Source organism: Nanorana parkeri, unplaced genomic scaffold (assembly GCF_000935625.1).
Source record: "Nanorana parkeri isolate BGI_ZX_2015 unplaced genomic scaffold, ASM93562v1 scaffold2051, whole genome shotgun sequence".
Classification (NCBI taxonomy): Eukaryota; Metazoa; Chordata; class Amphibia; order Anura; family Dicroglossidae; genus Nanorana; species Nanorana parkeri.
Window position 1 is genome coordinate 68,152 of NW_017308319.1, and position 15,284 is coordinate 83,435.

General features: G+C 42.1%; 1 protein-coding gene across 1 annotated transcript in view; it reads left to right on the top strand.

Annotated features, from left to right (window-relative positions):
* The window catches only part of LOC108800508 (P2X purinoceptor 6-like), a 31,194-nt gene that overhangs the window by 5,020 nt on the left and 10,890 nt on the right, over window positions 1-15,284 (top strand). The window contains exons 3-5 of the mRNA XM_018572494.1: window positions 4,797-4,868; window positions 8,857-8,932; window positions 13,213-13,306. Coding sequence (XP_018427996.1) covers window positions 4,797-4,868; window positions 8,857-8,932; window positions 13,213-13,306 — 242 coding nt within the window. The remainder of the gene's footprint in view (window positions 1-4,796; window positions 4,869-8,856; window positions 8,933-13,212; window positions 13,307-15,284) is intronic.

The following is a 15,284-nucleotide window of genomic DNA, read 5'->3' on the forward strand; positions in this document are numbered from 1 at the left end:
ACTGATCTTATAGTCTGTGCTCATTTGGTTTCACCTAAGCAATCTGTTATTGTTTGCATCTACCTGCTGCTGGAAGTTTCCTTGCAACAGAGCAGAGCAACCAGTAATAGAGTGTTATAAATATAAATGTCTCCCTAGCCAATCACTAGGAGGTTCATGGCCAGTGGTGCATGCTGGGAGAGGACATAAATATTTGGGGCGGACCATGTGAGGTACTCTTTCTTTCCTGGGCTCCTGCCTGGGGGCAGTGGTGTCACAACGAGGGGTGCATGGGGCATTACCCGCAATGGATGACACCATCCACTCTCTGAAATGTCGGGCACTCGGTCATGCAGCAAGAGTCTGACAACTGCATAGGAGACCAGGGGACCTGGTGCCATACATTATCCCGTTGGATGAACGTCCCTCCTCTCTCTCTGCCCGCGTCTATCTCACCGGCAGTTAGGTGTGCATGATGTCATTACACACATGCGTGTGTGTGTGATGTCGTCATGCGCGTGCGTAATGACAACCCAGCGAGTGACACCTGGCCTGGGGACGCCTCTGCCTGAGGGGAGGCTGCAATGGAATATCTGACCTGGCTAGGCCTGAAGTCTAGGGAACAAAGTCATGTGCTCACACTAAGGCCTGAGTCTGGGGCCTAGTGACTAAAGATGACCAAGAGCAACTTCACCAGGTGTGGGGAGCCTGAGGAGTGTTTCTCGGTGGCACTATGGAGATGTCTTCTGAAATGGACTAGTATCTTTTGATCCAAGTACTGCATAGCCAGGAGCTCAAGACACAGATTGCCACAATTGGCTTAAAGGTCCTCTATCTGTGAAGGCTGCAAGTATTTTGTTATACCATCTATTGGAGTCTATTACATCCTGGGTGTCCTGTGCCCTTACCCTCTCTCCCAGAGCTTTATAATAAAGTTCTTCAGCCATCACATCTTCTGTGTGGACTTCAGTTTATTAGTCGCCACTGGAGGGCTGCTAAGTGCTATTGAGGCAGCAACTCTACTGAAATCCCTAGACAGGCTAAGAGGACCTGTATATTCCAGCAGCTCCGGGGATGAGCGCTACATGTTCATAATCACTTTGTGATGGACAGGATGGGCAGTTCGATTAGTCATCTGTCTGTTTGTTTAGTTGTTGGATGTTACTAGCTGAGTCACCTGGTCAGTAACGTAATAGTCATTATCTATTGAAAGCGGAATAGCTTTAACAGCTAAATACACATTTCATCTATTCATCCCTGACACACAGCATAGCAAAGTGGGTGAACACAGTTATATCCACTGCACCTAAGCAGCACAGCTTGGTCACTGATTTGCCTGCAGCTTGCTGATTGGATAATGAAGAAATAGCACCACAATGGTGAAGCTATCACTCTGCTTAGGACCAGTTTACACCATTCCATTGTGGTAACTCTATGCACATTCAACATGCAGTCAATATGCATGTTAAAGAACACCACAACAGAAGTGATTGGCCATTATGAAGAATTGCTCAAAACAGATGTCCATTCAACGTTACTGAGTGGATATCAGGTTCAGTTAAATCTAACTGGTTGTCTTTGAAGGAGAATTATGAGGTGAGTGAAAAACACTCCCATAACTCAAGCCGATCTGTGACACTGTCGGCTGTATTGATCGGGAAGTCAGTGAACACATAATGCTGATCGCTGACTTCCTGATCCTCTCCCTGCAGAGAGCAGTGACCGTCAGTCACTGCTCCCCGCAAGGATTTCTCCCTTCTCCGACTGGAGGAACGGACGGAGAAAGGGGCGGGCACAGCTGGCTCTGCTTCTAGAGAGGCTGAGCCAGCGTCAATCAGCCAGCGTGGTGGATCTCGACAGTATTGTGGAGATCCGTCCCGGCTGCGGAACGGCTCTGCGCTTTCAGTATATAGCGGGCAATAGCCAGCTATATGCTGAGTTTTGGGTCACCGGAGGACATTAGTATAGATTGCTAATGTATACATTACCGGAGGACATTAGTATACATTAGTATATGTCCTCCTGTGACCCTGAAGAGAACTACAGGCAAAGCTAAAGGTTACCCCTAAGTTCTCTTTAAAAAAAGAAAAGGCTGCATTTTAATAACTACATTGTGATAATACACCAATTCTCATATGTATGCTCATGATTTGCCAAATCTACAATGATTGTAAGTGCCATACAAATCCTTGTAACATCAATACTATGAACACATTTTGCAAGATGCAGACATGTGCAATTCAACTTGTATGTGTAGTTGTGTTAATATTTATGCAAAAAAAATAAATATATAAAACACTTAACTTGAAGTACTGAACTGTGCTTATTATAAGACGCAGGAGTTTTATGAACTCTCAATAAAAGAAAAGCTGAACTGAAACCTGTTTCATGCTCCAGCGAGTTTATCGATGATACATGCTTATAATTTCTGAATCAGCACAGCCATGTGAAACGTGTCTCAGTTTATCTACGGTTCATCAATAGAATGTCACCAAACAGCAGGAAGATTGCATAAAGCTTTTTGTTTTGTTTGAGGTCACTGACTGCCTACAATGGGTTGATCGAGAGCTCTCCTGCTGGGAGACAAAGAGAGCAGGTTCTTGAAGTGTATTTCCACTTTTGCAGCCAAATTTTGCTATATGTCCCCATTCTCATAGCATAAGCGGAAAAAAAAATTTCAAATTGTTTTTTGCAGTTTAAGTTGCTTTTACTTGGGTTATAGTTTCCTGGCTTCTTAAGGGTTAAAATGTGTACTTGCTTTTCTTTTGTAATGCTAGGAGGGGCTGTGAGCGATGAGGGGGTTCTCTATTGTATGTTAATGAAACACAATCCTCAAATTTAGTCCTAAGTCTTTCTATAAGGACATATCACTGTGAAGGTGTTCAGAAAAACCTGGAATCAGCCATTTTTGTCTGCTGCAACAAAACATCAAAAAAGTAAATATTTTTTTAAAATTAGTTTTCAGCATACTGTGTGAATAGGAACGCATAACAACATATAGAGGGGTTTTCTCAAATGTGACTGCAAAAGTTGAAATACACTAGTTGAGAACTCATAATATCTCCATTTTGCCTGCATTTTCTAGTAACAATGTACTCTAAGATTCTGGTTATTCCTACCTTTTATTCATGTAAAATACAAGTCTGTCACTGTCTTGTTAGAAATGTTCTATTCTGACATTAAAAGGTCACTCTACTTTGATAATAAAAGCTGCCATGTATGAATCACCCCCCCCCCTTCATGAAATGAATAATAAAAGTGCAGATTACAGATGCAGCATTCTCTAACTCGTTACTAAATGAGCAACAGCACGCTCATGAGGTCATCACTGTGTCTTACCCTCCTCTAAGCATGTTCACATGTTTGACTGACAGCATTGTGCAAAGCAATAGAGCTCTGACTGGCTTATAGTGTTGCTCCTTTTTATGCCAGTCTGAGTGCTGCTGTACAGGGGATTAAAGGGAGCAGGTATCAAAATATATTCAGTTATTTAAAGCGCAACTAAAGTAAAAGAAAAAAATAAATACAATTGCCAGGCAGTAGAAGAGACTTTGTAAAAAAAATGCATCTTTACTTGCCTGCTATCAATTTTTTTCTTTGTGTGCACTGCATGTCGTGCATGTGCAATTAAGTGTACACTCCTAGCCCACTCCTGGCATAATGTGGAGCTGGGTGCTGGAACCTGGGGCCTTCCCTATAATGAAGTAGACTGAGGCTCTTGCCTCAGGTGGCATCTCAGTGGGTCATGTGGGGAAGGGTGGCAGAAAAAGCGGCATGACCACTGCACAATGTTTGTAGTGTGCCTACCATTCTCTTTCCGGACAGAGCATCCCAGGTTGCTAAGAGTCTGGCAGGGAGATGTGTAAGGGCCATACACATCTCTTTTCCCAGCTCTTAGTAACCTGGGACATTCTTGCTGTTGTCCTGCCGAGCTCCTGAGAAACAGTGATGTCACTGGTTGCCAGGATCTCGGCGTGACACCAGCAAGAGAGTCCCAGGTTACTAACAGCTGGGCGGGGAGATGCGAGCCCTTACACATCTCCCGTCTGGCTTTTAGCAGCATCACTCTCCACCAGCACCAACAGCACACACACACTGATTATGCACCATCCAACAACACCCCAACCACCCCCCTCCCAGCAGCCTCAGGCGGCAAAAAAGGCTTAGGGACACCCTGGCTGTAATTCACAGGAGTTCCATCATTGGTTGCGGGCCAGTGGCCGAAGGAAGAAGACACTAGACTAGAAGACTCAGATGGTGACATTCTCTGACTCCTTTTTTGTACGGTAGTTCTAAATTAGCGCAACTATTCACTGTAAGTGATTTTGCTGTCCTGGAACTAAAATGCTATTCTGGAGTTGGAGAAGAACAACTTCAGTCTGAGGCTTCTCACACTATTTTGCCTCATGACAGGCTCCCTTTAAATACATTTAGCGGTGAAGGAGGCATTATGAACTAAGTAATACATTTATTCCTTTTTTAACTCTCCACCCAAAATTCCTCATGGTTTTAGTGGTTGCTGACTTCATAGAATTATATTTGCAGTCTTGCAGTTATGATTCATCGCTGGGAAGTTCCTCTTGCAATCTCTCTGCTGCTGCCAGTTAATCGGTTAAAGGATTCCCTGCTAAAGTCAGTAGGGTGGCAGGGAAAATATACCAGCCGTCCTTCAGTGAGTTGGATCACCCCCTTTATTTTGTATAATTCTATAACCAGAGCCCACATTACCTTCCACTAACAACAAAATAGCCAGATTTCAGTGTTTCTTAGTGATACTGTTTGACCAGATGTGTAACCTTTCTTTCTTTTTATTGTAGGGAGAAAATGTCCTTTTCTTGGTGACAAATTTTATCTCCACACCACGACAAGTGCTAGGTTTATGTCCAGAGGTGAGACGGCACTCCCTATATACTGTGTGTATCATCTGTCCTGTACCTTTCAATAGACTGACCTTTTATTATGTGTGAAAGGACACACTGTGCAGAACATGATTATTATAGGAAGGTAACTTTTATTATGTACAAAAACAAATATAATAAAGTGCACATTTCATACATAAAATAAATGGCAGTGTTTTTAACCAAATGATATCTTTAAAAAGAAATATAAAATACATGCCTGTAACACTTATGTTGGTTGATAAAAGGCAAACCTTGTGTGCATGTTGTAAGGTGCTACCGTGTTTCCCCGAAAATAAGACCTACCCCGAAAGTAAGACCTAGCGCTATCTTCAGAGATTTCTGTAATATAAGACCTACCCCCAAAATAAGACCTATTTCGGCTATTATGGTACATAGAAAGCTGCCGCTGAAAACTACATTTCCCAGCAGGCAGCGGCATGGCCAGTGGGGTCGGAGTGAGGTCAGGGGAGGTGAGGGAACTTCTGACTGGTCCGTGCGACGAGGTGGCTCCCTGGACGGCATCAGAGAGGAGAGCTCCAGGACAGCTGCAGCCTTCAGGTACTGTGTGATACAATACATTCCATATCTCTGCTCTGTGTGACACCTGTGTGCCTCCGCCTCCACAGCATATTTTATCTCTTATTTAAATTGTGGTAGAAAAAAAAGTATGTGGAGGGGATGCTCAATGGGGAAAAAAATAAAAATAAGACATCCCCCGAAAACAAGACCTAGTGTGTTTTTTTTTGGGGGGAAAAAATATAAGACAGTGTCTTATTTTCGGGGAAACACGGTAGCTCAGGCTCTGTTAATACTGCCGTACAGCTCCTTACCTATAGCTGTTTAGAAAGCTGTATTGGTACTTTCACATATCTACAGTATGTAATTGTTTTATCAATTAAATAAATATACTGCACTAGTATAATTAAAAAAGAACTTCAGGAAAATATATTATTAACCCTTGCAGTGGGGCTACCCCCGCACTGCTCTTTAAAAAAAAGTTAATTTCATCCGATTCTCTGAGCCGGCTTGCTCTTGGACCAGTGTCTCTCCTACTCCGCTGCAGCAGTCTAAGGCCTTGTTCACACCAGATCGTTCCGGCCCGATTCTGGCCAGAACGCTCTGCCTCGCATTACGGCCGGCTCACTTTTTGTGGGGCAGGAGGGGGCGTGGCGATCCATTGAAGGGAACGCAATGCAATTGGCCGCACGGTATCGCAAGGCACATTATGCCTGCGGTCCAGTCCGAACAAAATGCTGCAAGCACTATTTTGTTCGGACCTGGCCGCAGGCATAATGTGCCTTGCGATCCTGTGCGGCTGATCGCATTTCAGCCGGAGGGCATGGCTACGGTGCCATTCACTTTAAAAGATGGCCATGCCCCCTCCTGCCTCACAACATAGTGAGCTGGCCGCAATGCGATGCAGTGTGTTCTGGCCAGAATCGGGCCGGAACGCACTGGATCTGGTGTGACTGAGCCCTAAGGTCCTGTAAATCATCACGTCTATATACAGTGTATAGGCGTGAGGACACTGATGAAGATTCCAATGCTACTGGGTAGGAGGAAACAGGCTGGAGGGAGCGCTGTGACAGCTGGCTTGCTTGGGGATATGGGTGAGTATATCTCTGTTATTTTTTTAACCTAGACAAAAATGATCACTTAGCCCTTGCAGTGTGGGATAGCTCAACTGCAGGGGTTATGAAACAGTTTTCCTGGAGTTCCTCAATTAATAGTGGCTGCAAGCATTAATTGAACCTATGTGTTCTCCTAAAAATGATCTAAAAAAATCTGTGCCATGCTCTCAAGAAAAAAAATGTGTAAAACAAACCACAATGTCGATATTAATAGATAAGAAAAAATAGTGATGTGTCAATCCTTTGACAAACAAAAACAATGTGTATAACTTGTGAAAAGGGCATCAAAACATATAACAAATGTCCTTCACAGTTCAAGTGTTTGCACCCAGGTGAAAGATAAATACAGATTTGATACACCAGTGTCTATCTCAACTTATTTGATGTTATCAGTGTTCAGTCCGTGTTCTTCCCATCAACAGGGAAGACGTCACCAGTACTCCAACAACGATAATAACAGCAGTTAGATGCTCATTTATTGACAGATGCTGTCTCTCATTGGCAAGCGCATTCGGGGCCCCACAGGGTCCCCTTCATCAGGCTCAGAGATGACGTCATGAGGTCATCTCTGAGCCTGGCGAAGAAGACCCTGTGGGACCCAATAAATGAGCATCTAATTGCTGTTATTATTGTTGTTGGAGTGCTGGTGACGTCTTCCTTTTTGTCTATGTGTGGCGGCGCCATCCGCAGTCATTTCGAGCATCCGTATTTTTGTGGGGAGTCCCGGTAAGGAGTGCGGCAAGTTTTCTTTTTTCTTCCCATCAACCGTTCTCTCACCTCCAAGGAAAAAGATTAAAATCTTTTTATTAAAATATCAAATAATTCTCATAAAATAGTGCACCGATCATGCACATGATGATCCCAAATGCTCAAGTGTAGTGGAAATCCAAACCAATGGACACCAGCTCTGACCACCTCCTGCTGCATGTGTCCATCCTCCACCTATTGTGACATCACTTGACGCCATCCTACGTCAGGGGCCTACTACGATTTCCACCATTTTTTTTAGCATTTGGGATCATCTTATGCACTATTTTATGTGAATTATTTGATGTTTTAATAAATATTTTATACAGTAAGCACTTTGACGTGTTTTGTTCTATTTATGACAACAACCATTGGGAGAGGAGGACTCTATAGCTGGCCACACACTGGCAGATTTGTGAATGAACATCCGTACGAAAGATCTTTACGGATCATTTGATAATGCCATCAGAGACTTCACAAATGTCATCCAAAATCTTGTTTGACATTTTGATTTAACATTTAATTTCTGAATAAATGGAGTTTCCTGAACAAAAAAATACATTCACTGTTAGAATTTAGTTAATTGGAGAAGATTTTTTTCAACCTGCTCCTTCGACTTTTGTCATCACTGTGGTTGAAATTGATCATTGATTTGACCCCATCAAACACAAAAGAAATTCTACTGGTATGGTCAGCTTATGGGATAGTTAAGAGAGGAGGGAATATCCAGTATAAGTTTAAGCTTTTCCAATAAGGGATTTGTGTTGTTAGACCTTTGTTATCACGGTCTTTTGTTTCCTTGGGGTGAGAGCATGGTGGATTGGTAAAACACAGACTGAACACTGATAACATCAAATAAGTGAGAAAGACACTGGTGTATCAAATCTGGAAAAAAAAATAGATTGTTTTTGTTTTCCAAAGGATTGACACATTGGTATTGTTTCTTATTTATTAATATGGACATTGTGGTGTGTTTTACACATTTTCTTCTTAAGAGTATGTAATTGTTGTATACCCTGGACAGGGGAATATAGCCCCATAGTGGAACATTGCGGCTAGTGGGCAGCAACTCTCAACCAAATGGTAGACAGTACTGGGTAAATTAAAAGAAGCCTCAGAAAAAGACGCACATCGATGGTTCCAAAGATGAGACAGAAGCATAGTAGTCATAGATATAGGTAGAGGCATTTTTTTCAAACAAGCTCATTCTGAGAAAGAGCAAATGAGTGATGCCCAAAAGCTAACAAACACTAAGATGAACAGTGACAGTATGGAGTGAGCTCCCTTTTAAAAAAGCGGAAGCACAGCTTGGAAAACTTAAGGCAAACCATAAGTAGGTTGCATAGAGTTTCAGCGTTTATGGCCTGTTGTTCCCAGATGTCCAATGGAGTCATGGTTAATTGCCTGGTTAGACCCCTGACGCAGCTTAGTGTCGGACATTTACTGTCATTTTAGGAGAGGTAAAACAGGCATTTCCCTTTGTCTTTGCACTATTTGTTATACCACCTTTAAAGTGTAATTGTGTTACTATCGTGGGGAACTGTAGAACAACTACGTATGACGCAGACTCAAATGTTCACTTAATGTTTGTCTTACAGAGCCCTTTGATTTTAGATGGTAGGTGTGGTGAAGACTTGGACTGTCAACCTGGAGAACATGTGATAAGTGGAAATGGTAATATTTTCATATAAATAAATCATGCAGCCAGAAACATAGCTATGGGCTAAGTAAGTCTTCATTTATGGAGTATTGTGGCACCTTTCTGCGGGGGGAACCCACTGCTTGTTTTTCTCTTCATTATAACATATACAGCAGGTATTAATTGGTAATGGTACACCACTTTTCTGGAGCAGCTGTCTTCATCCTTCCTCTCCTTATTGCCTTCCTATTGTAAAGTCTCCCTAAGCAGCCAAGAAGCTTGTTAAAGGACCTTTATTGTAAATAAATGTTCTAATAAATGTATGCGGTTAATATTTGTCATTATAGTATTTAGTGTGTTCATTTGATCTTAATTGCACATGCATTTATTTATATTTCTCCATATTTATATAATCCGTCCAGCTTGTGACAGTAGCAGAGGTTGGGTCAAATTGTAACACTGGCAGTGTTGCTTGCAATGGTGTCCTTCTTTTGACATAAATTCTTTTTTGCATAGTATAAAGCCTTTTCTTTAAACTGGAAAAATTTCAAAACCCCTGAAACATGCCATCTTCTGTCACTTTTCCAGAACAACTTGATAGGCATGTTTATGTGGAGTAAACTATAAATAATAGTGCATAAAACAAAATTAGGAGTTATCAAAATGTAATATTCTCTCTGGAAGAAGACATTTACACAAAATTTCCTCAATGCCAGTATCTCTTTTGAGACTTTATAAAATATACATATACAATATACAATATATGCAAAATATACATCTAAGTCACCAAAGTCCGTTGTTACATGCTGGCCCCCCAGAGTGTTGGTTATGTGTTCAGATAAAGCACTGAGATCTTGAGGAATGCTAAATTAAGTTTTACTTGCTTAGAAGAGCAATACATGTATGAATATGGCATTGTAAAAAAAGCTTCCGGTGTATCCTAGATAAGCATGCACATAGAGACTAACATTGCACTATAGCGCCATCTACAGCTCAAAATATATATCAGTATCTGCTGTTGTATTTCCAACACACCTTCTCAACAGCATATGCTTTACTACATGGTGTTTAGCTTCTCTCGAAGGAAACTGGAATGATCCTTTAGCAATGGCTTGGTGAGTGCATCCGCATTCATTTTTTCTGATTAGCAATATTTAATGTCAATAATGTCTTGGTCTATTGGCAGCCTGGTTCTATAGGTTTTTTTACTTCTTTTGCATTTTGCACGTGGAATTGTTCCAACATTTCTGCAATGTTCTGAGTTTAGTTGAGCAGATAGCTTCCATTCTATTTGACTATAGTCCCCTTCTTGTTCAAAACAAGTTATAATGTCATCAACATAAATTAGGATGTATATCTGTCTGTCTTCTTGATTCCTGGAATAAAGACAGCGATCTGCTTTGCTTCTTGTGAATCCCTATTTTGTGAGTATTTCATTCACTTTCTCATTTCACATTTTTGCAGATTGCTTGAGTCCATAGATGCTGTTTTGAGGTTTACACACAAGGTTGTGTCCTTGCTCAAGCCCTAGTGGTTGCTCCAAGTAGACATCTTCCTTAATGTCTCCATATAGGAAAGCGGTTTTAACGTCTAGGTGTCTCACTTGCATGCCCTTCATTGCTGCAATGCTAAGGAGTGCTCTGATGGTGGAGTGTTTTTTTTCCTTTTCCGCTGCCTTCTCCATTGATTTGTCTTCCTATGATGTTGGTTCAAGAATGCTATGTGTCTTAGCAGTATATTACTTTGTGTAGGGTGATATCCCCTTTGTTGCCCGAGTGGATCTTCTAATTTCAGGTTGTTCACCAGAACTTAACATGGAACTTGACTTATACATTCAGTAGTTTGCTGGTTCACTGAGCGAATTCACTTCACAACTTCCCGGGATTATTATTTCTGGTGATGGGTTCTCCTCTAAATAAACGCTGTGGCTTATTGTCACTTTGTCGGTCTTTGAATGGAGGATTCTATATCCCTTACTTTGTTCACTATAGCCCACCAGAATACCTTCTATGGCTGTGTTCTCCAATTTGGATTTTTTTGGATCTTGTTGAGATTTTAGGTGTAAGCTACACATCCAAACACTCTAATGTGTCCTAGGTTAGGCTTCGATCCATGCCACATTTCAAATAGGGTGCTCTCAATGGCTTTTGATGGCAGTCTGTTCTGTAGGTATGAGAGTCGATGAACCCATCGCACTCCTGACCGCCTACTCCAAAAAAAGACAAAATGGGTGCTGCGGTGATCAACGGGTGGCAGGCATTACATACATACATAGAAACAGGGACACCGGCACTCCAGTTGCAATGCAAAAACGTCTATTTATTGACAAACGCATTTGTATGATATGCTGCACCACGTCAATAAATAGAAGTTTTTGCATTGCAACTGGAGTGCCGGTGTCCCTGTTTCTATGTTCTGTAGGTATGTTGCAGTCATGACTGCTTCTCCCCAGTACTTCTTAGGTAGGTTGGCATCTGACAACATGCATCTGGCCATTTCTATAAGAGTGCAATTTTTTCGTTCTGCTACACCATTTTGTTCAGGAGTGTATGGTGTGGTGGTCTGGTGAACTATACCCTGTTTCTTCAGATATGATTCCACTGCCTTACTGATGTATGCCCTTCTGTTGTTGCTGCGTATAATTCCTGGTTTGTGTTGGAATTTGTTGCTGGACATGAATACAAACTCTTGAAGTTCATTCTTGTGCTTCATCAGATAAGTTGTTGTGTACCAGGAATAATCATCAATGAAAGTCTATAGATATCGGTTCTTGCCTGATGTGGGAGTTTTCATTGGTCCGCACACGTTGCTGTGCATGAGCAACATGGGGTGGGTTAATTTTCTTTGGTTGGCCTGTGGAAGTGGGGTACGTGTTGCCTATCCTTCCATACAGCATTTGCATGTCATGAGCATTTGGCAGGGCAGTACGGTTATATAATTTGATAAGCCTCTCTTTATATTGTCCTTTATGGCTTCTGGGTTTCGGTGCCCTAGTCATCTGTGCCATAGATGGATACATGTGTTGTGTGGATTATGAGTGGCTAAGACAGTTCATCTGCAATGATGAGTGTGTACAGATGTTCATTCAATTTTCCTTTTGCGAGGATTTGCTTATTGTTTCGAATTGTACATTCATCACCTCGGAACTCAACTGTAAGGCCGTTATTAACAAGGGGTTTCACTGATAGAAGGCTTCCTTCTAGATCTAGGACATACAGTACATTTTTCACAAGGAACAGTGTCCCTTGACAGTGTGATGCAGTTCAAGAATCCATGATCGTTACCTTCTGGAGTAATACTTTTCCCAGTTGCTAGGAAGACTTTGTCATTTGAACTGAAATCAATTTCTGTGAAAAAGGTCTCATCACTAGTCATGTGGCTTGTTGCACCTGAGTCAATACACCATCCGCGTGGTATACTGTTCTTAGTCACTTTAAAGGTAGCGCTCAATGATGTGCCTGCAGTTTCCTTTGTAGTTGCCTTAGCTCTCTCTCTTGTAAGTGCCTCTCGCTTTTGCTGCTCAGCTTTCCAGGTTGAGCAGTCCTTTTTCAGGTAACCAGTCTTTTTACAGCGAAAACACACTCACTTTGAGTGCTGTGTCCATAAATGCACCAAACATAATTTTCCATGTACAGGATGAAAAATCATTGCACATGCAAAGATAGATTTGTTACTGTCTCTCCATGGCAAAAGAAACAGTCAACTGTGTAGAGATTTTACAACATTAACATATCTGTGTATTAGAAATATTATTTTTGCAAGGACATTTCTACACAGTTTGAAACAATATACTTTCCAGTAATTACCTGGCTATCATTAGCAATGCCTGTTTCACCTGCTATTTATGGGTGTCCTCCTTGATACTTGGTTGTATACCTTAAGTAAAAAAACTCAAAAACATATGCCAGCAGCACTTGTAAATCTATGACAAGCTTAAGTCTCTTCTCACCTGTCATTTGCTACTATTAAGTGGCCTGTAAAAAAAACTTGGATTTTGGATTATTATAGATTTTATCATTCGAATTTTGCTGTGTAGAACATATAGGCAGCATTTGGTGCACTGAACAAGGCCACTGTACAAGCAACAATAGGGGAAATTCATAAAAACTGGAGTAGACAGAATCTGTGCAAATGGCAACCAATCAGCTTCTCTGTTTCATCTTCAAAGCTTAACTGAGGAAACTGAAGAGAGAAGCTGATTGGTTGCTATGGGCAACTGATCCAGATTTTGTCTGCTCCAGTTTTTATTAATTCCACCCACTGAGGCTGGGAAATGTTAGCAGTTGTCTCCCAAATTCAATTTTTTTGTCTGCAGGTGTGAAAACAGGGCGATGTGTAGCACTGAACAGCACTCATTCCACATGTGAGATATACGCCTGGTGTCCTGTAGAGAATGAATCATTGATCAGGTAATGTAGCTGGGTAATCCCCTGTGGTTCTGCATATTACACAGATCATTTGTGATTATAGAGTCAGTTCACCCAAAAACAAAATTTAAGTTAAACCTCATCTCCAGCTTTTAATGGTTTATTTTGATTGCTGTCCTATAATGCTCTAATAAAAATAAAGAAAACCTGCAAAGCCTTGCTCTCTTGCTCTCATGTTCCTGCACTGCCCTCTGCAGTCTCCTCCATCCTCATCTTCCTCCTCTCCTGTCATCCTCAGGTTCTCTTACAATTTGAATGAAACCACTTTCTTTGAGTCCAGACCTTCATGGATACACCCTTGGGGATGTGTCATTACCTCAGCCTTGGCTCAAAATACAATGATGCAGAGAACAGCACTGACATACACTATATTGCCAAAAGTATTGGGACGCCTGCCTTTACATGCACATGAAATTTAATGGCATGCCAGTCTTAGTCTGGTGCATTCAATATTGAGTTGGCCCTCCCTTTGCAGCTATAACAGCTTCAACTCTTCTGGGAAGGCTGTCCACAAGGTTTAGGAATGTGTGGCTCGCAGTCTCCGCTCTAATTCATCCCAAAGGTGTTCTATCTGGTTGAGGTCAGGACTCTGTGCAGGCCAGTCAAGTTCCTCCACCCCAAACTGGCTCATCCATGTCTTTATGGACCTTGCTTTGTGCACTGGTGTGCAGTCATGTTGGAACAGGAAGGGGCCATCCCCAAACTGCTCCCACAAAGTTGGGAGCATGAAATTGTCCAAAATGTCTTGGTATGCTGATGCCTTAAGAGTTCCATTCACTGGAACTAAGGGGCCAAGCCCAACCCCTGAAAAACAACCCCACACCATAATCCCCCCTCCACCAAACTTTACACTTGGCACAATGCAGTCAGGCAAGTATTGTTCTCCTGGCAACTGCCAAATCCAGACATGCCCATCGGATTGCCAGACAGAGAAGCGTGAGTCGCCACACCAGAGAACACGTCTCCACTTCTCTAGAGTCCAGTGGCGGCGTGCTTCACACCACTGTATCCAACGCTTTGCATTGCATTGTGATGTAAGGCTTGGATGCAACTGCTCGGCCATGGAAACCCATTCCATGAAACTCTCTATGCACTGTTGTTGTGCCAGTCTGTGCCAGTCTGAAGGCCACACGAAGTTTGGAGGTCTGTAGCTATTGACTCTGCAGACAGTTGGCGACTTCTGTGCACCGTGTGCTTCAGCATGCGGTGACCTCGCTCTGTCATTTTACGTGGCCTACCACTTCGTGGCTGAGTTGCTGCTGTTCCCAGTTGCTTCCACTTTGTGGTAATACCACTAACAGTTGACCGTTGTATATTTAGTAACAAGGAAATTTCACGGATGGACTTATTGCACAGGTGGCAACCTATCACGGTACCACGCTTGAACTCACTGAGCTCCTGAGAGCGACCCATTCTTTCACAAATGTTTGTAGAAGCGTCTGCATGCCTAGGTGCTTGATTTTATACACCTGTGGCCATGGAGGTGATTGGAACACCTGAATTCACTGATTTGGAGGGGTGTCCCAATACTTTTGCCAACATAGTGTATATGACATACCGTGAGCATTGTTCTCCGCAGCACATAATGACTGGTGTACTTTAAGCCCTTTGTAACATGCATTTTTACTGATCTACTCACATCAACCCTATCACACGCACACCATGTAAACTAGTTACGAGCTGAGATGATTTATAATGGCATAATGCAATTAGCAATAGAACTATATGGCAGAACTCAGTGAGATGCCTTTGCTCACTGCTTCCCATTGGAAAGGGATCTCAATTTATACACAATACAATTCTCTCAGCCTTTAAGCTTTCAAGGAATTTGTGGGTTGAATAAGTATAAGCAGCTTTTACTTCACATAGTTCCCTAGCCTTTACTCACAGTTCTTTACACACTGGTAAATACATTTCTCTCTCTCTCTCTCTCTCTCTCTCTCTCTCTCTCTCTCTCTCT